Source organism: Girardinichthys multiradiatus, chromosome 17 (genome assembly GCF_021462225.1).
Source record: "Girardinichthys multiradiatus isolate DD_20200921_A chromosome 17, DD_fGirMul_XY1, whole genome shotgun sequence".
NCBI classification, from domain to species: domain Eukaryota; kingdom Metazoa; phylum Chordata; class Actinopteri; order Cyprinodontiformes; family Goodeidae; genus Girardinichthys; species Girardinichthys multiradiatus.
Window position 1 is genome coordinate 19,486,786 of NC_061809.1, and position 26,863 is coordinate 19,513,648.

At 39.2% G+C, this 26,863-nt stretch overlaps 1 protein-coding gene across 2 annotated transcripts in view; it reads left to right on the top strand.

Annotated features, from left to right (window-relative positions):
• Positions 1–26,863, top strand: part of sema3aa (sema domain, immunoglobulin domain (Ig), short basic domain, secreted, (semaphorin) 3Aa) — a 47,846-nt gene that overhangs the window by 14,748 nt on the left and 6,235 nt on the right. Inside the window, exons 2-16 of one of the 2 annotated variants that reach the window (XM_047389799.1) lie at positions 3,597–3,757; positions 4,946–5,008; positions 12,661–12,780; positions 13,468–13,558; positions 13,651–13,770; positions 17,492–17,634; positions 17,766–17,880; positions 17,975–18,044; positions 21,213–21,357; positions 21,462–21,681; positions 22,940–23,031; positions 23,194–23,235; positions 23,447–23,604; positions 25,935–26,002; positions 26,099–26,247. In XM_047389799.1, the coding sequence (XP_047245755.1) occupies positions 3,597–3,757; positions 4,946–5,008; positions 12,661–12,780; positions 13,468–13,558; positions 13,651–13,770; positions 17,492–17,634; positions 17,766–17,880; positions 17,975–18,044; positions 21,213–21,357; positions 21,462–21,681; positions 22,940–23,031; positions 23,194–23,235; positions 23,447–23,604; positions 25,935–26,002; positions 26,099–26,247 (1,757 nt within the window). The remainder of the gene's footprint in view (positions 1–3,596; positions 3,758–4,945; positions 5,009–12,660; positions 12,781–13,467; positions 13,559–13,650; positions 13,771–17,491; positions 17,635–17,765; positions 17,881–17,974; positions 18,045–21,212; positions 21,358–21,461; positions 21,682–22,939; positions 23,032–23,193; positions 23,236–23,446; positions 23,605–25,934; positions 26,003–26,098; positions 26,248–26,863) is intronic. The other variant, XM_047389800.1, reaches the window with a different exon arrangement.

Consider the following 26,863-nt stretch of genomic DNA (forward strand, 5'->3'; position numbering starts at 1 on the left):
CCCATGCCACCCCACTGATATTCTTACAAAGCAGATGGTCAAAACACCCCATCCTTTATCTCCCTTTCCATTAGTTCATTATTTTATGTGGACACAGATGTACAAGATCTTACACACTATGACAGGGTGCAGATAGCTCCTATTTCGGCCTGTCAATCAGAATTGTGTGGGGATAGATTGCTGAAATATTATCTTATGTGTATTTGTATGGTTGTGCTTGTGTTGATGTCATGTAGTAGTTAGGGTCTTTGGTGTCTAGTCTCGACACTGATGGTAATGCATGATGTAAATCCAAAAAAGGTTGATTGAGAATCTTCACCAGCATGATGCGTGATGCAGTGATTTGTCTACAAGTTCTGTAATGTTACTAGTTGCTTTATAATTTATTTACGTGATATAGTTTTAGACAGCCTTACCAGTTTTAGAACTATTGCGAGCTTACATTTTGCACCTTATTGTTAAAAAATATTCAGATCTTTCATACAGAAATATGCCAAAATTGTATTTTCCTTTATAAAAATGTACATTGAATATCGAACTGCTGTTGTTTTTGTGTTTGTGTTTTCATACACAGTATGGTTCTTGAAATTTTAGTTCTGGCAGCTGAAATAACAAATTAAAGAAACATGCTGAAAATAAAGAATACTGATTAAAGAATGTTTTGTTTTTAAATTATCTTTAGCTTCAGCTTGCAGTGCTAGAGTTTTATTGCATTTATCACTGATATCATTGAAACTTGGATAGCTGTGCTCTATTGCAGAAGTAGTTTACAAAGTTTTAGTTTTCCTAAAACCCCCATACTGAGACCTTTTAATGTGAAGGACAACGGGATTTGGGCATTTGGTTGTTTGCTGCATTCTGCCATAATAACTAAAACCTTCAGTTCTCATTCATTGGCACTATTTGAAAACCGAATTTGAATTATATATGAAATGTCCCAGTTTCAACTTGGAAGAAGTCCCCCAGTTGGAATTCCAAGCAGGAGAGTAGGTGGTTTTACCACCAACCCCGACCGTAAAATCCAGTTTGCCAGCCTTGCATATAAAAACAAGTAATATCTATTACATTTAATGATTTTGATCTCTTAATGTCTTTTACAGATACACTGTCCTATACAATACAGTTACTATAATGAACATCTTGTGTATAAAAGTCTACCACAGTGTATAAAATCCTATGAAATGTATTGTTGTTAGCCTGAAGCCTGCTCAATGAGAGTATGAATAAGCAAATCCCACTGTATTTTGGGGTTTTATTGGGTTAGATGTGACTCCCAGATCCTAGTTCTGACCACAGACATCAGAATCTGAGCCGCCAGCACAGTTTTGTTCATTCTCAAACTGTTTTGTCCGCACGTCTTTTGAAAAGTTTAAAATGTGCTTGAACAATCCCTTTTTGTCTGTTGGTTGCATCTCTACATCATAGTTAACTCGTGTTTATTTACCTTGCACTGGAGAGAACCAACGTATCCATACAGAAGGATCCCAAGCCGGTATAAACCCAGGACCTTCTTGCTGCAAAGCAGCAGTCCTAACAACTTTATTCCTCATTTTTGCTACGTATTGCAATATTGATCCAATATTAAACCTGGTTGGTGCTTAGCTGGGCAAAGACTATTCTGAGGTACATACTACACACTTCTTTCACCTTCAGACTTAAAGACCTTCCATTTGGTGACATTTACCCATCCAGCAATTCATTGTGGGCCTCAGGGGACATTTGAGCATCTTCCCTGGATAGTACGATTTTTCTCATATCAGTAGCACCACAAAGTATTTGAACTTATACTACTGCAGAATAATACTGCCACCTACTGTCCAGCTTAATGGCGTAGAGATTTGATCTGACATTGCTGCATGGGAAGCTGTATGAATCTTTGTAGTCAAAAAAAGTTTCCATGCAAAAAACATCTCAGGTTACGCTCTGTATGTTCACACCACACATGTTTTTGCCAGAAAACAACACAACAACAGAAAACATAGTAACAACAGTGTTGTTACTATGACCTGGTAGCACTTAGAATGGTGCTTTTATTGATCAGAAAAAAATGTAATCCTTATAATTGTACAGATCCAGTAAACCAACTGATTATCATATTGTGCTATAAAGTTAAATTCATGAAAACATAATTTTATCAGACAAATTACACTAAAGCAAAAGACAGAAAAATGAGGTATGCCCAAATACCTGCTAAGCAAGAATCATACAAATGTGCTGTTTAGTGAAAAATCTTATCCAAATCTGTATTTTTTTAAAAACATAAATAAAAAGAATAGCACGTAATTCTTCAGGAAATTAAGTATATGAAGTTGTCGGCTGATTATCAGGAAAGCTGTTTCTAGTATTATTTATAAGTGGTCTTTGTTGTTGATATTGTACTGCAACACTAAACCCCTAATAGTTGATGAAACCCAGCTTTGGTGATTAAACTTTAACCGATGGATGAAGTATCAGCTGGACTTTAGTACACATGTAAACTGCTCTTGGTTTCTTTTTAGCTCTGACACATGGAATTTTAATACGCTATACGAGTCTATACGAGTCTAAAATGAACCATTTTGCAGAAGTATGTTTGCAAACAGACGGATCGGTGCGGCTGCCACAGTAATGGGGGCGCTGTGCCGGTCCATTGTGGTGAAGAGAGAGCTGAGCCGAAAAGCAAAGCTCTCAATTTACTGGTCGGTCTACGTTCCTACCCTCACTTATGGCCATGAACTTTGGGTCATGACCGAAAGAACGAGATCACGGATACAAGCGGCTGAAATGAGCTTCCTCCGTAGGGTGGCCAGGCACTCCCTTAGAGATAGGGTGAGGAGCTCGCCATCCGGGAGGAGCTCGGAGTAGAGCCGCTGCTCCTCCACATCGAGAGGAGCCAGTTGAGGTGGCTCGGGCATCTATACCGGATGCCTCCTGGACGCCTTCCCCGGGAGGTGTTCCAGGCACGTCCCACCGGGAGGAGGCCCAGGGGACGGCCCAGGACACGCTGGAGGGACTATGTCTCTCGGCTGGCCTGGGAACGCCTTGGGCTCCCCCTGGAGGAGCTGGAGGAGGTGTCTGGAGAGAGGGACGTCTGGGCGTCTCTGCTGAGTCTGCTGCCCCCGCGACCCGGTCCTGGATAAGCGGAAGACGACGAACGAACGGATGTTTGCAGCCGTAAATTTCTTAATAGTAATTTATGCAATAACCTATTTGCAGATATATGAATTCACCCTTGCATAATTCCTTACATGAAGTGTTTGCACTGTTCCTGACTCCTTTATGAATTATTTAACCAATCACACGGCTGAGCAGTCTGAGCTCAGTTCTTGATTATGACTTGCTGTGAGCTCTTAAAACTGCTAATGCCAGATTTAAATGACATGTGTCAATTTGTTAGTGCATGCAAATATTTATGGGGACAATCATAAAACATGTTATTTCCTTAATTGTAATTTTGTAAAGCAAGGCATTCTGAGTAGGGAGGTATTTTTTACAGTTACTAAGAGAGCAGAATATGAGCAAGCTGCAATACATTTACTGGTACTAATGTATGTGTTTTAATTCAAGGTTGTACCTTAAATTTAACATAGTTTTTTTTTCATGTTTCCTTCTTCCAGAAATGTTAGAATCCAGTAACCTCATCACCTTTAATGGCCTGGCAAATAGTTCAAGCTATGACACTTTCTTATTGGATGAGGAGCGAGGGAGACTGCTGGTCGGCGCCGAGGACTATATCTTCTCATTCGACCTAGTCAACATAAACAGAGACCACAAACAGGTAAAATTCTAATCCCTCTTTGTGTGATAAAAGTTTGGTTATTTTTTTTTGTGTAAGAACAAAACACACTCAAGTTTTATCTCCGCTCCTTTGCTGCCCGAATCCCCTCTGGAATCCATTACTCGATCTCCCTCTCTCCTTGCCTTCATCCGCCCACCGTCTGTCTCAGTCCAGACATGGCTGTTTGTAATTCCATTACTCCACCTGGACTAGGTTAACAGTCTTTTTTATCAGATTCATTCTGCTATCAGACATACAGGTCCGACACGGCTTGCCTGCAGGCTGCAGAAAATGAAACTGATGAAAAACACATAGTGAATGCAAAGAACACAGAACGTGTACCCAAATTTATTTGTCTTTATACATGGAAGAAGTAGAAGTTTTTTGGTAGATTTTATTATCATTATAAGACTAATACAAAAAAAGCTGTGATTAATCCAATAAAATATAATTAGTGTAAAATATGTTACACAGGTTCAGCTGATTCCGGAAAAAGATATAGCACAGTAATGAAATAAGGAACTGTGAGTAGATAATGCATGGACATGTATGTGCATATATTTCCATTGTTTACTGACATTTGTGTGACCAGGAGCAAAAAAAAAAAAACTCATGTCAACTCTTTCCCAAGAGTACAATCATTCTTTTACTTAAATAGAGCTCAAACATGCACACTCATTCCCTCCATGTGTGTTTATAATTAATGCGACACCAGGGGCCACATATGAATGAAACTGAGGCCAAACTCCTCCAAGTCATTGTTGCAAACCCTAACTTTCTGACCATATTTGAAGTGAAAAGTACAACCTCATGTTTAAGATTTTAACAAGTGGAAATTTGAACTAGGGCAGCTGCTGACACTCCTTGATATTCTATCCTTTCCAGTGCATTTCACAAAAACACATGGGGTGTTTTAATTTTTAAAATAATATTTCTTCATTCATTTGAGTTCCCTGTAAGACTGTTTTCATACCAGTATCAAGAATATGTTGTAAATAAAGAAATAAGTAACCCAATATGTATCACTTTAATGAAAATTTTACTTACATTTATTGGAACTATGTCCCTTTATCCATCTGACTTACGTTCAGGATTTACCATATTCCTGCATCGGTCTCATCAAAGAACACATCATCTTTCTCCCAACCTTCAGTCTAATGTGAATTTGTCTTTCTCCTATTTGCACAGATTGCATGGCCTGCCACCCCCTCCAAGAGGGATGAATGCAAGTGGGCAGGGAAAGATTCAGCAGTAAGTCCCTCATTCATCATTGCATCATGTTTGGATTCTTTCCATGGATTGTTTAAGGATTTGTTACCCATTTGATTTGCTGCTTTTTCTCAGAATCCTTTCAGATAAATCTAAAACGTAATTTAAAGCAGAAATAAGGATCTTGATGCTACATTCTTAAAGGGACAATGGAACTGATGAGTTAGAAAATTACCTCTGATAGAAGTGATGCTCCATTTCACCTCTGGCACATTTAACCCTCTACAGGCCAGTTCACCATCTCTCAGTGACACCTGCAAATAAACACACAGATTGGATGTACACTGTATATAAATGGAGCAGGCACAATGGCACAGAAGTTATTTGCTTTTGTGATGAGCAGATTCAATTTGTGAGCGTGGTTATGTACCAGACTCAGAGTATGCATGTGCATTTTTATGTGGAATTCAATTGTTTGAGTTCTTGTTATCTGACACCATGTGTTAGCTCACATGGCCATATCTGCTTGAACACAGACTGCATGCAACTAACTTTGTGTGCTCACTGGTGTTAGTGTATCTTATCTTTGTGTTGCTGTTTAGAAAGGCCCTCTCGCTGTTGTATCAGATCTCAATTTCATGGCAGGATGGGTTTCGAGCGCAGGGACTCAGATTTTTTAGGATTATATGGTATTGCGTGCATCCTCTCAGCGGTTCCATTGGGTTCCGACTCAGCAGTAGATTTTTTGGTTTAGCTTAAAGTAAAAATTATAGCCCCCTTGCAAAGTCATTCATTTCCATTAAACAATACAACAACTTGTCATGTTACAACTAAAAACATTCAAGTAATTGATTAGAATTTTATGTGATAGACCAACAAAAAGTAATTTATTTTTGTGAAGTGGACAGAAAATTAATGCTGCATGTCACCCTGCCCATGCTTTTCCAACTGTGAAACACATTGATGGCAGCATCACGATGTGATGCTTTTCTTAGGCAGGAACAAAGAATCATATCAAAGCAGAATAGAAGAGCGGAGCTGATCACAGGGCAAATGATACACGTTTTTTTGCATTTTCTCAGTGTTAATACTGTGCAATCACCTTCTGCTGCAATTACAGCTTCAGGTCTTTTGGGTTATGTCTATACCCACTTTCCACATCTAGCAATTTAACTTTTTGCTTATTCTTATTTGTTAATAAGCTCAAGCCCAGTTTGATTGGATTGAAAAGCATCTATGAAGAGCGTTTTTAAAGTCTTGTCAGACTTTCAATTGGTTTTGGGTCTGGTGTTTGACTGGGTCATTCTAGCAATGTATGCTTTAAGCAGTTAGGCTAAACAATTATATCGCTGCGCTGTCTTTTTGTTTAGGCTTGTTATCTGGAAGGTTAACCTCCACCCCAGTCTCTAGTCTTTTGCAGCCTCTATCAGGTTTACTTCCAGAATTGCCTAATGTTTAGTTATATTCATTTACCCAAAAGAAAACCCACAGCATCAACCTACCGCCATAATGTTTCACTGTGTTGATGATGGGTTTAGGTGAAAGCACAACTATAGTTGTGATGTGAGAAAATGTGGAAAATTTCAATGTATGTGAATATGTTTGCATACAGAAGTACATGAGCAGTACATTTGCCCTTCATCACACAGAAAAAGGAGTTCACAGAATCACACAGTATACAAAATTAGGTTTTTGCATGCTGTGAAAATGTTTACCTTTGAGAATGAGGCAATGAGAGATGGGATACAACACAGAAAGGCCTTGATTAGGACATAACAAAATATTTAGAACTCCCAAAGCAATGCCTTTCTCTAAACCTCAGTTTACAACCATGAGCAAATGTAACAGCTGCCGTCCTCCAAAAAATGCCTAAGAACTTTATTGCTATCCCCATCCCAGTGACTGTAACATGGCCCAGGTTGTTGCACCTCAATGCAGTGAACCATGAGTTCAGACACACGACTAGAGCTTTGCGTTGCAATTCTTGATGTCATTCAAAAATTGCTGCCCAGTTACCACAAAAAAATTACTAATTCAGGAATTTTTTCCAGTACATTTTCTGGATTTATTCAGAGATCCTGTCATTTTTCTAAATTATCTTAACTTACCCACATATTTCCAAATCTGTCCACCCATAGAGGAGAGTCATATTTAATGCCAGGTCCAAAAAGAGTGATTAATGTATCCAAAAATGAGTCATTTATTCTCTATGTGGATTGTGTTTGTCACGGTTTGTGATCAAGGAAGCAGTTTATTACTTGAGGGCAATACACAGCTGCACTCGTGTCACTCTGCCTAACACCTGTCAGTGTTTAGGCACAACTTTACCTACCGCATTGCTGAAGAATCTAACAAAGGCACCCGTGTTAAATTCTTAACACAGATTACCCTGAAGGGCTTTATAGGAGTTGATGAAATGCACATAATAGGGCGTGAGAATGATGTGAGTGGGCATAGGGCTTCGACAGTTCGAGAGAAAAAGCAGAAGGTAAAGTCGTTAAGCAGCAAAGCAAAGTCAGAAAATTCAAAGAAACACAGCCTGGAGCTCTGCCATATTACACATAGGTTTGGTCCGATGTGTAATAAGGTTTTTAAGTGCATCATATCATTAATACTTTGTTATGATATGGACTAATTGTATGGGCTGCACGATGGCACAGTTGGTAGCACTGTTGCCTTGTAGCAAGAAGGTTCTGGGTTTGATTCGTGGGTCTTTCTGCATGGAGTTTGCATGTTCTCCCCGTGCATGCGTGGGTTCTCACCGGGTACTCCGGCTTCCTCCCACAGTCCAAAGACATGCCTGTTAGGTTAATTGGTCACTCTAAATTGCCCTTAGGTGTATGAATGAGTGTGTGCATGGTTGTTTGTGTGTTGCCCTGCGATGGACTGGCGACCTGTCCAGGGTGTACCCTGCCTCTTGCCCGTAGACTGCTGGAGATAGGCACCAGCATTGTAAAATCCAAAATGTTGTGGGTAATTAGTGATCTGCAATTTGCATTGAAAGGAAACATAATTTCTGCACTATTTTAGATTTTTTATGTTCTACCATTTTCAGTAGTTAGGATAAATATTCAGTATATTATATATTTTTTATATAAACTGCAATGAAAAACAGTGTATTTGAAAGGTCAAAATCTTGCAATGCAACTCTGCAGAAGGGTGCTTTTATTTGGAAAGCAAATGTTTTTTTTATATGTAATTATTTATTTATTTTTGGGACATATTTATACACATCCTAGCATATCAAATTTGTTGACTTTGATATTTAGAAACTTAAAATTGTTAATATTTTGTCAAACAAAAGCTTTAAAAATTCTCCCACCCCTAACTTGCAAAAAGAAAGAAAAAAATATATTAAAAGGGTGGTAGTCTTGGTAATTGTATTATTTATTAACAGGGATTCTCAGATGTCCAACTCAATGTAGCTCATCTGAGCATTGGAATTTACACTATTACAAATTCAGTTTTGCAAACGTAGCTACTTTGTAACTGCATTGACTAAGTATTCAGACCCCTCTTTACAAAACACTGACTAAGGACAAATCCAGCAACTTTTTCTGTTATTGAAGACCTGTGAAAACTGACAGGACAGTATTTATCTGTTTTTATTCTTAGTTTTCCCAACAAGCAGTTGGGGCTGCTATAGGCTTAAAACCTCTCGCAAAGCAGTCACAGGCAGCAGTACCTGCTAGCTGCAGTGAAAACAGGAGATCTTGACTATTCCTAGACTGTGATTAAATTGCTCCTGAACCTAAAATAGGGCCAAACTACACTGCTCAAAAAAATAAAGGAAACACTTAAACAACACAATATAACTCTAAGTAAATCAAACTTCTGTGAAATCAAACTATCCACTTAGGAAGCAACACTGATTGACAATCAATTTCTCATGCTGTTGTGTAAATGGAAAAGACAACAGGGGGAAATCTTTGGCGATTAGCAAGACACACTCAATAAAGGAGTGGTTCTGCAGGTGGGGACCACAGACCACTTCTCAGTACCTATGCTTTCTGTCTGATGTTTTGGTCACTTTTGAATGTTGGTGGTGCTTTCACACTCGTGGTAGCATGAGACGGATTCTACAACCCACACAAGTGGCTCAGGTAGTGCAGCTCATCCAGGATGGCACATCAAGGTTCGCTGTGTCTGTCAGCGTAGTGTCCAGAGCCTGGAGGCGCTACCAGGAGACAGGCCAGTACACCAGGAGAAGTGGAGGAGGCCATAGGAGGACAACAACCCAGTAGCAGGACCGCTACCTCCGCCTTTGTCCAAGGAGGAACAAGAGGAGCACTGCCAGAGCCCAGCTAAATGACCTCCAGCAGGCCACAAATGTGCATGTGTCTGCACAAACGGTTAGAAACCGAGTCCATGAGGATGGTATGAGGGCCCGACGTACACAAATGGGGGTTGTGCTCACAGTCCAACACCATGCAGGACGCTTGGCTATTGTCAGAGAACACCAGGATTGGCAAATTCACCACTGGCACCCTGTGCTCTTCACAGATCAAAGCAGGTTCACACTGAGCACATGTGACAGAGTCTGGAGACACCGTGGAGAGCGATCTGCTGCCTGCAACATCCTTCAGCATGACCGGTTTGGCAGTGGCTCAGTTACGGTGTGGGGTGGCATTTCTTTGGAGGGCCGCACGGCTCACCAGAGGTAGCCTGACTGCCATTAGGTACCAAGATGAGATCCTCAGAACCCTTGTGAGACCATATGCTGGTGCGGTTGGCCCTGGGTTCCTCCTAATGCAGGACAATGCTAGACCTCATGTGACTGGAGTGTGTCATCAGTTCCTACAAGATGAAAACATTGAAGCTATGGACTGGCCCGCCCGCTCCCCAGACCTGAATCCGATTGAGCCCATCTGGGACATCATGTCTCGCTCCATCCACCAACGTCACGTTGCACCACAGACTGTCTAGGAGTTGGCGGATGCTTTAGTCCAGGTCTGGGAGGAGATCTCTCAGGAGACCATCCACCGTCTCATCAGGAGCATGCCCAGGTGTTGTAGGGAGGTCATACAGACACATGGAGGCCACACACAATACTGAGCCTCATTTTGACTTGTTTTAAGGACACTACATCAAAGTTGGATCAGCCTGTAGTGTGTTTTTCCACTTCAATTTTGTGTGTGACTCCAAATCCAGGCCTCCATTGGTTGATAAATTTGATTTCCATTGATGATTTTTGTGTGATTTTGTTGTCAGCACATTCAACTTTGTACAGAACAAAGTATTCAATGAGAATATTTCATTCATTCAGATCTAGGATGTGTTATTTGAGCGTTTCCTTTATTTTTTTGAGAAGTGTATTTCCCTTCATTTTCTCACATAGTCTACCAATTTTGTGTTTACATACAATATACAACAGTGTTATGGTTACAAATGTTCATGTTTTACTATGACTTGTTATAAGGTCCAAAGTTTAAGATTAACAACTGAAAATAATAAAATTAGAAAATAAATAAATCTTAGGAGGGTCTGTTAGGGGTTATATTTGCTAGTCTCAAAAAGGTTGAGGTTAGGACTCTAGTGTGGAGAAACTTGACTGGCCTGCACAAACTTTATACACCTGCAGCCATGGAAGTGATTGTAACACTGGAAATTATTGATTTGGGGGTGTGATCCAACATTTTTGCCAATACTATTGTATGTAGGTCATATAACACTCAGTTTTTTCTCTGCTACAAGATCAATTACAATAACATGGACATGGACAATTATACAATTTGGGTGATAAAAACAATTAGCAACTTTTAGCCCTCACTATGGCTAATTACCTTACTGAGAAATTGACAACACCGTGTACAGCGATTGAAACCCAGATGACAGCTGCATAATTGTTGATATTAGATCACCTTGTTAAATACTTGACATAGCAACCTGCTGGCATGCAGTTGCAGTTATTTTATTGGAAACCAGTCAAGACAAACTGGGTCCTATTACCACCCATGAAAGCATAAATGTACATTTGTGTCTTTTACTTACTGTACAAGCTAACAATCTAGCTGCTGAAAGCCAGCGAGCAGTTCTCTACAACTTAATTCCTACAAAACAGTGAAAGTGATCTCCCTCTTACACAAGAAAGTGAAGCACAAGATTTCTCACAATGTGAAACTTTCCATTTAAAGAAAATAACCAATAAAAAAAGTCAGAGCTGAAACAACAGTTTCTGCCCTTTTAAAAAATAACAGAAATTTCCATGCTGCGGAAAGGGATGCAGCTTGTGATCACACTGTTAATTCATGCTGCTCTGGAAAATGTCATCACTTCAACCTGATGCCCTGCATCCATTTTTGTCTCACAGCGCGAGGACATCATCACATAATCAGAGTGAGGCATTTGTGAGCTTGAAAGACTGAACAGATATATGTGTTAAAGAGGCACGAAGAGAATGGAGTAATTTGGCTGTCATCTAATGTGATGTGTGTTGTGTTTCCAAATGCTCCTACAGATGTGTTTCTTAGTGCTATGTATAGATTGAGCATGTATTGGTAATTGGGCTAACCTAATCTTAATCTCTTAAACACATGTGCCTAAATCAGCTCCTCAAGGCTGCTAATAAGGCTTTGCATTAACCAGTGCTGCTGATTAGCACTCTAATAAACAGTCTCACACCACTGGGACTATCAAGACATAGAGGAGAGCCAAACCAAACAGCCTTAGTAAATTCAAGCACACGGATCATTAAAGGAGCTGTGGCTGATTTGCCTGATTTGACTTCCAGGTGGGATTTATTTTGATGGAGACTCACAAGGCTCTCCAAACCAACTGGAAAGTCGCTGCTTATACTAAAGTTTCATCAAAGCTGTTCTCCAAGCCCAGATATTTTCTGTTTCCAGTTAGTCTACAATCAGTTTAAAGACACCACAGTTTCTTGTAAAAGTATTCACACCTCCTGAACTTTTTAAAAATGTTTTTATGTTACAAAAACAAACTTCAGCATACTTTATTGAGATTTTATATGACAGAAAAACACAAAGTAGTGCATAATTATGAAGTGGAAGGAAAATGATCACTCAACACCTTTACCATGATACCCAGCTCTACATTCCTTCACAATAAGTTGCCTTCACGACTCACCAGGTTAATGAATATAGTCAACCTTTGTGTAATTTAATCTCATAAATCATCCTCTCTACAAGTCAAGCTTTTATTTGGGAGTAGCAACAAGAAAGCCTTTTCTAGAAAGATAGCTGTATACTGTATGTTGTCAGCAGTTTGCCAGAAGCCATGTGGGGGAGACCAGTCTGGATCATTCACTGAGCTTGGACTCTGTTATGAAAGAGAACAAGCAAAAATATCTGTCTCCAGATGTGCAAAGCTGGTAGACACATACAGACTATTATCAGGTGTAACTGCGGTGATAAGTGGTTCTACAAAATATTGACTCAGGGGGGAATGCAAATGCTTTTTTTATTGTATGTGTGTATTTTTTGCTCTACTCTGTGCTGATTTCTCACATCAAATCACTGTAAAGTAAATTGAAGTTTGTTGCATTGTGACAAAATGTAAAATGTTTATTGTGTATGAATACTTATACAATGCATTGTAAATGTTCATTACCAAAATAGAGCAAATAATACAAATACATGAATTAATACCCATGTCTGTTATTTACCTGCTATGTTTCCCTTGTGTGAGGTTACCCATAATATTAAAGCTTAGTGTTTCTTTTACATGTTTTTCAGAAGGAGTGTTCTAATTTCATCCGGGTCCTTCAACCGTATAACCAGACCCATCTGTACATCTGTGGTACAGGAGCCTTCCATCCTATCTGTGCTTATCTGGAAATGGGTAAAAAAGCAGAGGTATTTGATGATTTAATATACCCAAAAGTAATTTAAAAGTTCTAGTTTTAATCAGTTATGTGTGTAGGCAATTTAAATAGGTACGTACTATCCAGCAACATTTAGTTTCATCATGTATTTTTCCATTTGTGTTTTCTTTTGTGTAAGAAAGTATGAGAAAATTGGGTTTGCGAATAGTACATGTGCAGTAATTGGATATTAAACAACTCTTCTCTTGCATAAAAGATTGATCAGTTTTCTCAGTAGAGGTCTGAAGGTTAATCAGTGCACCAGCATGAGTTCTGCAGACCAATAATGGGGGAGTGCTGTGAGTGTGACCATGAACCATAAACACCTTAGCTTAAACATTTCCTCACTTGAGCTTTAAGAAGTGGCCTCATTGTATAAAAAATCTGCTTCTCATCTGTTTATGCTCTTATTCTACTTCATGCTTGATTATTTTAATATCTGCGTTTTACTATTGTTGATACTATCATTGACCTGCAGCAGAACAGCCTAAAGGTGTTATAAAAAACTTATTACTCACTGCTCATGTCAGGCTGAATTTGTTTTGCATCCCAGCCCATAATAGCATGCTATAATGAGAATATATTGTAACTTGAAACAAGGACTATAAATGTACATTCAACCACACCTAAATGTGGCTTTCATTGACCTCGGGCTGAGCTTTGACCCCTTTGACCACAGGACAACATATTCCGACTGGCCTCACAGTTTGAGAATGGCCGAGGGAAAAGCCCCTACGACCCCAAAATGCTTTCAGCATCACTCCTGCTTGGTGAGTTTGATCACTGCCTTTATAACCTCATGGAAGTGCACGTTCAATGTAGATGTGGTTGTTTATTTTTAATAAAAACTCATTGTCGGCAGATGGAGAGCTGTACTCTGGAACATCTGCTGATTTCATGGGAAGGGACTTCGCCATTTTCCGTACCCTCGGAGATCATCATCCAATCAGAACGGAGCAGCATGATTCAAGATGGCTAAACGGTATGATAAACCTTTTCTTTTTTTATGTCAAACAAATTAGGTACTTACGTTTTTCACTCCATTTGTACTGCATTTAGATATGTAGATAATGGTATTTAGTGTTCATGCCTCAACTAGTCTCAGTCAATCTCATAACTTGTCGAGTATAATTATTTCCATCTAAAGCATTAATTCTACGTTCCTCCGAATTAACAGATGCACCTAAAAAGAAGAGGAGCGTTTGTATATTTTATATGATTATTTATTGAAAGAATCAACTTGGACAGTTTATTAAAGCTTTTAGAGGAAAAATCACATTGTATACTCATCATTGAATACCTACTCACAACTATTGAACTAAGACTAAGAAAAATAACGCAGACAAAAACCAATAATCTATAAGACTTCCCAGCTACACAACATTTATTAAGAGACTGTTAATCATAAAGAGTGCTCTTTTGCCTAAGACTGATTAAAAACCTCAAATATAATAAATGTTGACTGTCAGGTACCACAAAAAAGGTCATGTTAATACTTTAATTCAAACTTTTTTGACATATTTTACTCTAAGATATAAATAAGGTAAACAAAAAGTTTCAGAGTCATCAGGATAATCAGCATTCTCTCTTTGATGGACAAAAGCTTCCTTTAGACTTCAGTTTTTCAGTCTCTTTGACTTTGAAAACTGCACAAATTTTCCGACACCTGAAGTTTCTTGTAGAGGAGTGGTCATGAGGGACTGATTAGCGAATCAGAAGTGGACTTTGGTGAAACCATGGCAAATAGTTAAGGGTGGGAAATAGACATAATTGGGCATCTTCTACAACTTCTGAGATAAAAGCTTGTGCAGATGCAGAGTATCAACAATGATCTTAGTCACAATAATGGTAATAAAAGTAATTTTTATATATGCAAAACAGTGAAACGATTCAGAAGGTCAGGAAGCCATTATTTTGAGAAACCAGTTTATCATTTTAAGAAGGCACCTCTAACAACAAAACTGTGGGGATTATTTTGGGAATTACTATTCCAAAGGTTTATTAATGCTACGTATTTGTACAGTTTCAAATTTTTGTCTTTTTAAATTTGCATCCTCCATAAAAATGTACTTATAAAGTAAAATTGGATTAGTGTGGTCTAAACCACAATCACAGCACATTATTGGAAAAAAGACATTGTTGATCATTTCATTAGACTTTATGGCATTTAATTCTTCCCTAAGCCTGAAGTCTTGAATCATTTCCATTCATGTGTAGACATCAGATATCAGAGCTCATTCACAGACTCACTGGATTTTGACTGTTCTAGTAAGATTAGAGCTGCAGTGAGGGTTATTGACTTCTCAGTCTGTCAGGCTATCTTTCACCACTGCAAGTGGACTAAAGGAGCCACAAAAGGTTGGTTTGAACTTTTCCCTCAATCTGTGCAATCCCCTCTCCTCCCTCTTTCCCACATAACTAATCCACTTTCAGCTGTTTTCCTGTAGTGGAGTCAAATTCCTTTCAGTTTCTCTCAACCCACCCATACCATCAGAATCACAAAAACTGGTCTTGGTGGTGCTGATTGCCATGACATATTAATAGCAGTAATTTAAAAGGGAGAACTCTTTGTTACAGCACTAATCTCCATCAATCTTTCACCTTGTTCAAACAAATACGCCGGGGATTGCAGCCATTCGGCTCTGCAAAATCTAGCAGAGTCTATACAAAGGGAGGATGGTAATTGCATGGATTACTGGGGAGGGGATATTCCATTCAGCCTTTATCAACATGGTTACATGGTACTCAAACATAACAAGAGCATTGCTTGGGATTTAATTAGTAATAGCAGATTAATCTTAAAGGATTTAGGGTTAAATGGTACCTTTAAGTTTGGTAGGTTTATTTATGACTCTCTTCACATTTCTCTTCACACTGAAATTGGATCAAATATCCTCTGAATAAGGAGCTTTTTTGTCTGAAATATCAGATAATAATTTAAAAATATTTTTTAAAGCTTGATGGATTTCTGATGGTGTACATTTAACAGCATATATTCACCGTGCAAAGGTCACGAGGGCTACATATGATATATAACAGAAGTCTCGCACAAAAGCGGTGCTTATAAATCTATTCCCCACCTTGGCCGCACACTGCTTTTTCACAGCTACTCCATATCCTAAAAGGTTGTGGAGATGTAACATGGCACTGCTTGTTTCTACCCAGCTAACCCCTAAGCTTTTTAGACGCAGGCTCAGTTTACACTTTGTGATGATGCCTTCAGTGACTGTGTTAGCTTTCTGTTTGCTAGGTATACAGGCTTTTCCGATTGGCTTTGATATCTTCTCAAGCTTATGGTTATTTTAAATGTATTCAAGTATTACCTAGAATAATGAGAATCGTGTGTTTTAGTGAGGATGATATGTGGAGACAGAGCTTTTATTAGATTTGGTTCTGGCACATTCACTCCAGGTGAACTTAGATGGTGTAGCAATATGGCGTAAAGTGCCGGGTTGATAGTACTTTACCAAATATACAATGAAAGGTACTGTTTCAGAGGTGTGACATTAGAATAAAAAATATCACTGAGATTGAGATTAGATTGTAAAAATAATTGGTCTAAATTAGGGTGAGTGAGCCCTGCTTAGATGCATTTCTGATGTTAATACTTCTATAGTCTTGATAAAAGATGTGCTTCCACGACAGAGACGTTATACAGAAAAAAGGGTAGTTTTTGTGTGGCCATTACGTCCCCTGCGTTTCCACTGCATTTACCAGGTTAAAAACGTACCAGGGGACCTGTTGGATGGAGCTTTGTGGAGGAGGAGAGTTAAGTATTTTAAATTGGTTACATCCTTTCAGCATTATAACTTAATCATATCAGTTTAAAGTATTTTACTGCTAATGTTTGTTGGTGGGGGGCTGCACGGTGGCGCAGTTGGTAGCACTGTTGCCTTGCAGCAAGAAGGTCCTGGGTTTGATTCCTGGCTGGGGGTCTTTCTGCATGGAGTTTGCATGTTCTCCCTGTGCATGCGTGGGTTCTCACCGGGTACTCCGGCTTCCTCCCACAGTCCAAAGACATGCCTGTTAGGTTAATTGGTAACTCTAAATTGCCCATAGGTGTATGAATGAGTGTATGCATGGTTGTTTGTGTGTTGCCCTGCGATGGACTGGCGACCTGTCCAGGGTGTACCCTGCCTCTCGCCCATAGACTGCTGGAAATAGGCACCAGCTCCCCCGTGACCCACTATGGAATAAGCGGTAGAAAATGACTGACTGACTGACTGACTGACTGACTGTTTGTTGGTGACTTTAACCATTGCTCTGTTTGTGAGTCGGTTATTCTCCTTTGGGACACATCTCTTATTTTTCTTTATAAAATATATATGAATGTTACAAACTTACTCTGACATTGAAATGGTTTTAATTCAGTTTTTCAGCAAAAGCACTGTAAAATTGTCCCTAGTTTATGGCTAAAACATTGGGTTTTAACCGTGACTGCTGCCCCAACAGGAACAGCTTTTAAAGGGGAAGCTGCAGCAGCCAATACAGTCTCTGTTGTACTTTGAGGACCATTCTAAATGGCAAAGAGCAGTGTATGTTGGAGAAAACCGAGATTCATTACACCAAAAAAATCCATTCGGTGCACATAAAAGTCACATGATACATCAATAAAGACTGGTAATAAAGTTAAGTCAGGGAATCAGTTTAGTTTTGAAGGTTCTGTGATTTTGAATATATCTAATGGTCCTCTTTTGGTCCAGACCCCAGATTTATTGGAGTACACTTGATCCCCGAAAGTGATAACCATGAGGACGACAAGATCTTCCTCTTTTTTAAAGAGAATGCAATGGACGGAGAGCACACTGGGAAGGCTACGATCGCCAGGATAGGACAACTGTGTAAGGTAACAACACCCACAAACAGAATAAAATCCCTTTCATGATCTCAATAGTAATGACAACAACAATTTTGCCTAATTCTGTTTTTGGTCATTCAGGTATGTAGAGCTGACAGAAATATAATTTGTCTCTGCAGAATGATATGGGAGGTCACAGGAGCCTTGTGAACAAGTGGACTACTTTTCTGAAGGCTCGGCTTATCTGTTCAGTTCCTGGGGTCAATGGCATTGATACACACTTTGATGAACTGCGTAAGTGTGGGTTCTCGATTTTCAAAATTGAAAAAGACAAGCTTGCTGACCATCTCTTTAAAAATGTTCTCTTATTTTTATGTCTGATTTATAGAGGATGTATTTCTCATGAGCTCCAAGGACCCAAAGAATCCAGTTATCTACGCCGTATTCACCACTTCCAGGTACAGACCTCTAATACAATGACCTTTAATCTCTGCACTTGAGGGGTTAAATAGTGTGACCATCTCCGGTCATGTCATATCATATTTGTTTTGTTGATTTGCTGCTAGGATATAAGTAGTTGATTTATTTCTGTTTCTTTTTGTATTTGACAAACACAGGAAACATGTTTCCTGTCAAGTAATCATTAAATATTTAGATTTCTTTTTGCATAATTTTGTTAGGATTTTAAGCTCAGAGGAGGATGTGACCAACCAAGCATGGCTCCGTCAAAATTCCCAGACAGCACTCCTCTAATCCACTTACTGGTGTCCCATGGTTGTTTTCCTCTTCAGTCAAAAACCTCCTCACATCTCTGCCTAGGAATTACTTTCATCCAAATCCCCCATTCCTCGCTACCTTTCCCCCATCTCATTGAAACCCTGGCAAAGCTTGTCAGGGAAATCAGATTATGGAGCATGAGGGAGCCAGAGAAACATGATATTCACTTAGCAGAAATGCGCGATCCTCCCCTGGCCACCGCCCCAGCCATGAATGGGGTTTTTAGGGGCCAGGCGTGGCTCTTTTGAAGCATGTGGAGAGGTGAAGGCACGGGGAAGGACAGATAAGTGAGCTGAAATGGCACAGATGGTGGCACTTATCATGATGATGGTAAATTTGCATTCAGGAAGGGAGGAGGGGGACTTTTTTGCATCCACCGTGTGCGTCTGGGGCTTTGAAAGAGGACAAACACATCCCCATCAATCACAGCCAATGATAAGATGAACTGAATGGAACAGAGGTGGAAGCTAACACATACGTACATGTGCTTTGTATTACCACACCCGTATGGCTTTTCTCTGCTGAGACTGGTGAACGTTAGCAGGTGTCTACCTATACAGTTACATTCCTGCTGCACACAAAGACGCACATATACACAAATGCACATTAAAATTCAATTATAGGGCATTGAGGAATTAGAGGGGTTTAATTGGTTTTCTAAGTGGCCGATTTCTAGAGATAAATAGAGCAGACACTCAGAACGAACTGGCTTTTAATATCACTGCTTAATGAGGCATATGCAAGCTGCTACTGACAGATCACTGTTCGATTGTGCCCGTGTGCTCGTGTTTTTGCGCGAGCATGTGTCTGTGGTTGTGTTTGTTTTAGCATGTTATATTTGGTTGTGTAACACGTAACTGCTCATCTTCCTAAGCGCACATATTGGAGTGTCTTTTCTTGCCCCTGGAGTTAATTGAATTTCTTTGTAATTAGCATTTCCAAATGCTAATCCATTCATCTTCCATGCTTTGGTGAATAATGTTTGCTGTGTGTGTATGCCAGCCACATCCATAATTAGCCTGATACAAATTACCATTGTAGTCAGCAAGACAAAGGACATCTTGAAAGTTCCTGAGACATTTGGTTCCTTAGTTGTGCCAAAGATATGCTTTACAAAATCAAATCCTACATGTAGGGAATCTCATAACAAGATGTTGAAATTCAATTAATGAGCTTGGGTATATCGTTAAGAGCTAACGGACCATATCATATAATAACCTGAGTCTTGAATCCAGGGTTCCTACATATTTTTCAATAGTTTTCAGGACTCCAGTTTGCATTTCTTAGTTCTCAGTCCTTTAAGGACAATTTTAAAGTATAATTACAAAAGGTCAATTTGAATTAATGATTTTTTTCATTTTTACATTTGTACAGTGGGCATGCTCAGCTCAGAAAGGAATAAATGAGTAAATAAACAATCATTTTCTTCCAATCTGAAGGAAGGAAGAAACAAAGATGAAGGAAGAACATATGGGTGTTATAAAGAAAAAAAAACAGGAGTAATAAAAAGGACGGAGAAAGGAAGAAATGAACAAATGAAAAGAAATAAAGGGAGCAAAGGAATGAGCAAAGGATTGCATAAAAGGAGGGATGGATGAGGGAAGGAAGGACTAAGAGGAGATTAAAGATTGATAAGAAGAATAGGAAGAAGAGGAGATAGGAAGACATGAAGAATAAATGAAAAAACAAATTATCTTTCCTTACTCCAATCTTAAAGAAAGAAGGCAAAAAAATAAGTGATAAAAAGTAAGGGAGGGAGGAACATACAAAGGAGGAAATAAAAGTAGGAAAGGAGGAAGGAATGATTAAAAGGAAGAAAGGGAAACAGGAGTAATAATAAAATCCAAGGAACAAATGAACAAAATGAAGAAAAAAAGGGAGGGAGAAAGAAATGAAGGAAGAGAAGATTTTTCTTTCTACTTCATTTGTTGTTCTGAAGTAAGAACTAAAAGATAAAAGAAGAAGGGGAGGAATGAAAAAGGAAGGAAGTAGAGAATGAAGGTTGAAGCTAAGAGGGAAGGAGGAAAAAAGGAATGGTCATAGGAAGGAAGAATGTCAACAGAGAATTGGATCCAAGTTTTTAGGCAATGGGATTAGGAATAAAGTCTGGAAATACAAATTGTTTCATGCTCCATTTACGTTTTCCATACTTATCCAGGCCTAGGGAATTTTTAAATCAAATTCCAAAATATCTCAGACTGCATAAGAGCCCTGTAAAACTGTACAAAAAATATCTAAACGATTAAAATGTCATTGACTTAAACACACATTGTCACAGTATCGTGGTATGATGCTGTAATATTCATCGGGAATTACCAAATTCCCCACCTAGATGAGTCAGTGCTGAAATTGCTGCAGTCTGTTTGACCTCGACAAAGCATAAACTGAATAGGTACCTCCCACTCATTTTTTTTCCCACATGATTGTTCGGTCTTGCCTGTTTGGAACTCATATGTACCAGGAAGGCAAAATCCATCCATCTGGCTCAGGCAAAAGCTAGCAAAAATATTGGAAGGGATTTTAAGAAAAGCTCTCTAGCAGGTCATCTGTTTTGTTGGTGGAGTGCCCAAATTCCTGTCTGTTCTCACAGGGCTGAAAACAGTCAGAGAGAAGTTCCAATCTATCATCTAGTACTTAGGTAACGACAGCCTTGCTCCTCTCCATCTTTGTGTGATGAAGGGTCATTTTGTTGTCTTTCCTCAGTATTCCACAAGCTCTTAATCCCTGCCTTGTGTCCAATCATTTATGAATCCCCCTTGTTTGTCTATAATAAACCTTTACTACCCCTTTCCTACTCCGTATACTTTTTCAATCTCGCCCTTCCTATGTTTGACTGTCTCCCTCCACAGTAACATATTTAAAGGCTCAGCAGTGTGTATGTACAGCATGGGTGACATAAGGAGGGTTTTCCTGGGTCCCTATACCCACAGAGATGGGCCCAATTACCAATGGGTGCCTTTCCAAGGGAGGGTGCCCTACCCGCGCCCTGGCACTGTGAGTCCTGATCTACAATTTACACATTCTTACAGCTGCAATGAATTTACGGGAAACACACAATTGAAAAATACATTAAACAGCTTCACTTTCTAACATTTTAGTGTCCCAGTAAAACATTTGGAGGTTTTGACTCCACAAAGGACCTTCCCGACGATGTCATCACCTTCGCTAGGAGTCATCCTGCCATGTACAACCCAGTGCACCCAATTGGGGGACGGCCCATCATGGTTCGAACAGATGTGGACTACCAGTTCTCCCAGCTGGTAGTGGACAGAGTTGAAGCGGAGGATGGGCAATACGATGTCATGTTCATAGGCACAGGTACAATAATTACCTATGGCAGGTTCGTCCAATAAAAGCTTTTAGTTACATAAGTCGGTAACATGTGGCATGCAGTTTGACATGAAAGGCTCACCTATTCACAGTTTTGTAGTTACAAGCTCTACTGATTTGATCTAGTTATGCTGATGAAGATAAAATATAAATGAGGCATGAATAATCTAATCTCTAAAACGTATTTCCACAAATAGTTTTATTATTTAGTAGATACAAATTACATATAGTTTTATTAAGGTCAAACTTAAGGTCAAACGTTTACCAAAAAAAAACTTAAAAGTGTGGATATCTGTCAAATTTGTAGGTCTGGGCTTTGACTGAACCATTGTAACTTATATAGTTATGTTGATCTCAACCATTCCATTGTAGTTCTGACTGTATTTTTAGCGCTGTAGTCCAGCTTGAAGCTGACACTCTTCCCTACTCTTCCAGGATTGTCCTTTATTTAGCTCCATCCATCTTCCCAACAGCTTTGACTAGTTTTTATGCTCCTACTAACAGTGTTCTGTAACAAACCTCTAAAGCCTTCAGAGATGGATTTATACTCTAATTAAAGGACACATAGGTTGAATGCATTTACTAATTTGGTTACTTCTGAATGGACCTGGAGGCACTATATTTTATTCAGGGGTATCTGTGTAAAAAGGAGTGATTAGAAATACACACCATACTTTTTATATTTTTATTAACAAAGCATTTTAAAAACTATTTCTCATTTTCTTTCACTTCACAATAATGCATTACTTTGTGTTGTTCTATCATATAAAATGCATAAAATGCCAATAAAACACATCTACAGAATCAACTATTGAAAGAAACTGTTAAGCATCTGCAGAATTCACAACAAATCTATTTCTAAAAGGTTGTTCTTAGATGGTTTTAACTTGTGTGAAGAAATCAGAAAATAATTATTCATGTTTTAGTTTTGTTTTCATGACTTTGACCTTAAATCTTCATTCTTTCTCAAGCATCCTTTACCACAGCCATTTCCACCACACTCAATCAATCGTTTCCTCCCACTAACAGAAAAGGAGCATGAATGACCAAGTTTGATTTCTTGGGCTTCTAGCAATCTGAACTTAGTAATGTTCAAATTTACTATATTTGGAGAAAATAAATTGTGGAATGACTGAGAGAAAGATGTATAGGGTATTTAAGCAATTTGAGTTAGCTGAGATAGTCCCTGAAGTTTTAACACAATGTATTAGGCACATTTAGTCATATTTCTATCTGTTGTCCTCAGATGTGGGAACAGTGCTAAAAGTGGTAACAATTCCCAGAGAGAGCTGGCATGACCTGGAGGAGGTTGTGCTCGAGGAGATGACTGTTTTTAGGGTAAGATGATGAAAACTGAGCATTTTATGTGCATTCTATCATCACGGTTTAAAATGTCAAAATGACAGTTTTTTTCTTTGTTGTACAGATCTATTTGTTCTTGCAAATCCACACTTCATCACTCATATTGTGAACTTCATGCTTTATGTTTGTTTTGCACAGGAGCCAACTCCCATTACTGCTATGGACCTTTCCACCAAACAGGTACAAGCTTGTTTTCATACATCATAATTATTCCAAAAATGTCTAAGTTAAGTAAATGAATAGCCGTTTGTTGGTTTTTGAGCAAACGAAGATAATGTCTCTTCTAACAACAAAACCCACAACCACCTTCTTTTCTTTGTGAGGAATTTTCCAGCTGAGCCATGCAGGAACATTTAATTTTACGTGCTTGCCTTTTCTTTCACTCCCACAGCAACAGCTGTACCTTGGCTCAGCCTTGGGAGTATCACAGATGTCTTTACACCGCTGTGAGGTGTATGGGAAAGCTTGCGCCGAGTGCTGCCTGGCCCGAGACCCATACTGTGCTTGGGATGGTGCTGAGTGCTCCAGATACTTTCCTACTGCCAAGAGGTAGAAGCTAAGACACATTTAAAACTCCCCTTTAAGCTTAATTTATCCTTTGAGGGTTTGCTTGGGCGGTATGCTTTTTCTTTGTAATAATGTTAATGAATATAGTTATTCCTCAAAGCTATCACTACACCTGCAAACTGCAGTGGCATTTGGCCTTAAGCTTGTCCGTTTGATTGAATCATAAGATTTGTTTTTGTAATGCCAGATCTCCACTGGCCTATCAGCAACTGTTGAAAATCCCAAAAAAACTCAAACATATACACAATTCACAGGCTAAACCACCTAAGTATGGAAGTAATCAGATTATTACACAGGCACAAAAAAAACGTAATTTAATACACGCAAGCACAAGCATGCATTCCAAGAAATACAATCCTGCAACCTGGGTTTGTATTTACAGTCAGGCTACACACACACACACACACACACGCATACTCATAAATATACATACTCCATCTCACATGCACTAAATTATAGCCAACAGGGGCTGTCTGACCGTTTCACCCTGCAACAAGGAGGTATGAACACCCTCAAATTACTCTCCGCTGTAACCAGCAGGCTTAACCTGACCACTGTAGCTCTCGCACACAACGAACAACACTAGCCCTCTGTCTCATTCATCCAGAACTTCTCACACCAGCAGAAGTAGGCCAGTGAGTTTACTCCAGCCTGGCAGGGTTACAGCCGAGATGGCACACCCCATGGTTAAAGGCTGGAGACGGCTTTTCTCAGTTCTCGTCTACATTGCAAATAGTTTCCCTCCCAGAACAAGAACCAGACATTTAAAGAAAGACATGTTAACCCGAGAAATGCACAGAAAGTGTTTGAGCAGTAGAGAGTATGTTGAATATGCAGATATTGCTAAAGCACAACAGGTAGTTGTACTGTCCCTTGCAAAATTACTCCGTATCCTATATTTACATGTATTCGCCACCGTGTATAAAACCACAAACTCAGACCAACACGATGTAGTTCTAGTCCCCTTTACTCTAATACTCTTAAATAAAACCAAGTGCCAGTGATTACCTTAAGAAGTCAAAATGTTCCCACAGCATGATGCTGCCACCACCACAGACACATATTGTGTGGTCAGTGTGATGTGGAGTGTTAATTTTCTGTCACACGTAACATTTTACATGGATACCAAGGAGTTTAATTTGGACAATATGACCACATATCTGCTGTTTTTTCTACATGGCTTGTGGCAATCCCTAAATAAATATAGTTTTGGCTTTCTCCTACCAAAAGCTTTCTTTTTGCCACTCCTCCATAAACACCAGAATTGTAGCATGTGTGAGTGAAAGTTATCATTTCTCCAGATTGTTTCATTTGGGATCTCTGAAGCTCCTCCGTGGTGACTATGGTCCTCTTGGCTGCTTCTCTAACTTATGCTCCACTTGCCCAGCCAGTCAGTTTAGGTGGACAGCAGGGTCTCCTTAGGTGTGCAGTTGTGCCGTACTCTGTCTATTTTCAGATTACAATTGATTGCCCTGGAATTATGGGTACCACAGTAAAGAGTAGATTTTAATTCCCCCCAAAAAAGACGTAATATATTATTTGTCTTCTACTTAACAATTATGCACCAATTAGTATTGGTATATTTTATAAAATCCAAATAAAATACATTAAAGTTTCTGGTAGTAATGTGACAAATTGTGAAAAAAATTAAAGGGTATGAAAATGTTTGCAATGCACAGTACCCCTTAACCCCTTAAATATATTACACAATGCCCAATGACCATTTAAACCAATGCTTTCTCTTTACTTTTCTCTATTCAGTTATTTTCTTTGCAGCCCTCATGTGGAGCTCTCATATTATTATTACACCACAAGTCGGCCTGTCAACAGTTTGAAACCGTGACAACTAGAAGCAGGAGGAAACGTTCACAGCTAGTCAGTAAAGCTGCACTATGAAAATGCCTCACCATTACGATAAAAAGCCAAATGACGTAGTGGAATTTCACAACGAGACGACAAAAAATGAGGCCCTTTCTTTGAGGCACTTCAAGGGCAAAACAATTCTGAATGTGTTCCATAATAACGGTTCAGCAGAGGGCAATGAAGCATGGCATTGCCTTGATCAGCAGATTTATGTTACTGACATTTTTCCGGATTTTAGGATTAATTTTTTTCGCCTATTCATGTGAATAAGCAGGGGGATAAAGGTTGAGCTAATGCCAATGTTCCCTTGTACTTGGTAATATTACCCTCTAGTGTTTAAAAAGGAACAGTACAGGCTATATAACTAGTGGTGGGGTCAGTATGTGCAACATGAATTGCTTCTCAGGTACGTTTTCATTACCAACTCTTAAACTGTTGTTCAATCACAGGAGAACCAGGCGACAGGACATCAGAAATGGAGACCCGCTTTCACAATGCTCAGACCTTCAGCACCATGGTACTGAAAACTATCACCCACACATGCACACACTCGCTCTCCCACCGGTATCACACTGTTCAAATTTCTCTGTGTTTTTTTTTTTTCTTCTATCAGATGACATGGATGGCTTAGGAGGCAGCATAGAGGACAGGAGTGTGTTCGGTGTGGAAAACAGCAGTATGTTTCTGGAATGCAGCCCAAAGTCTCAGAGAGCACTGGTTTACTGGCAACTGCAGAGGCCCAATGATGACCGCAAGCAAGAGGTCTGTGTAGACATTTATGCGAGCATGTGTTGTTTTGTGATTTATAGAAAACATCCTTTAAGAATGTAATAATTTCTGGATTTAAATGGTGTGTCTTTGTAGTATAGCTGATGGCTGATTAATAAATCTGAAGTTAAGAATAAACAATCTATTTTGGAATATGACATTTCTGCAAACAAAATATCTTTTCGTATTCCTGTTCCATCTTCTGAGCAAAAACCTTTGTTATCTTTAACCTCACAGAACTGGAAGTGCAAAAGCCATGGGTGTGGATGTTTAGGTTCACTTTTTGACCCTAGGATGTAACCAATTACATTTTGAAAAGATTTGCACCGTGGTAATATTTTTCTAGCTGGTCACTGAGACCATGTTGATTCAGGATCCAGTGAGAAAGAGAAATAGGATACAGGAACCTGAGCTGAGTTACAGAGCCATGGGTCTGAAGGCTTATCTGATGCAAAACAAAGGGGCTTTATAAGTTTATCTGAACGGATATTACAGCTGGATTAAAAATACAGATTCTGGTATGTATTGACATAAAAAGAGTGGGCAGGCCTATGTACAGTGCTTTGTCTTAACTTTTTAAGAAACTGTTCACATTACAGCCACAAACCTC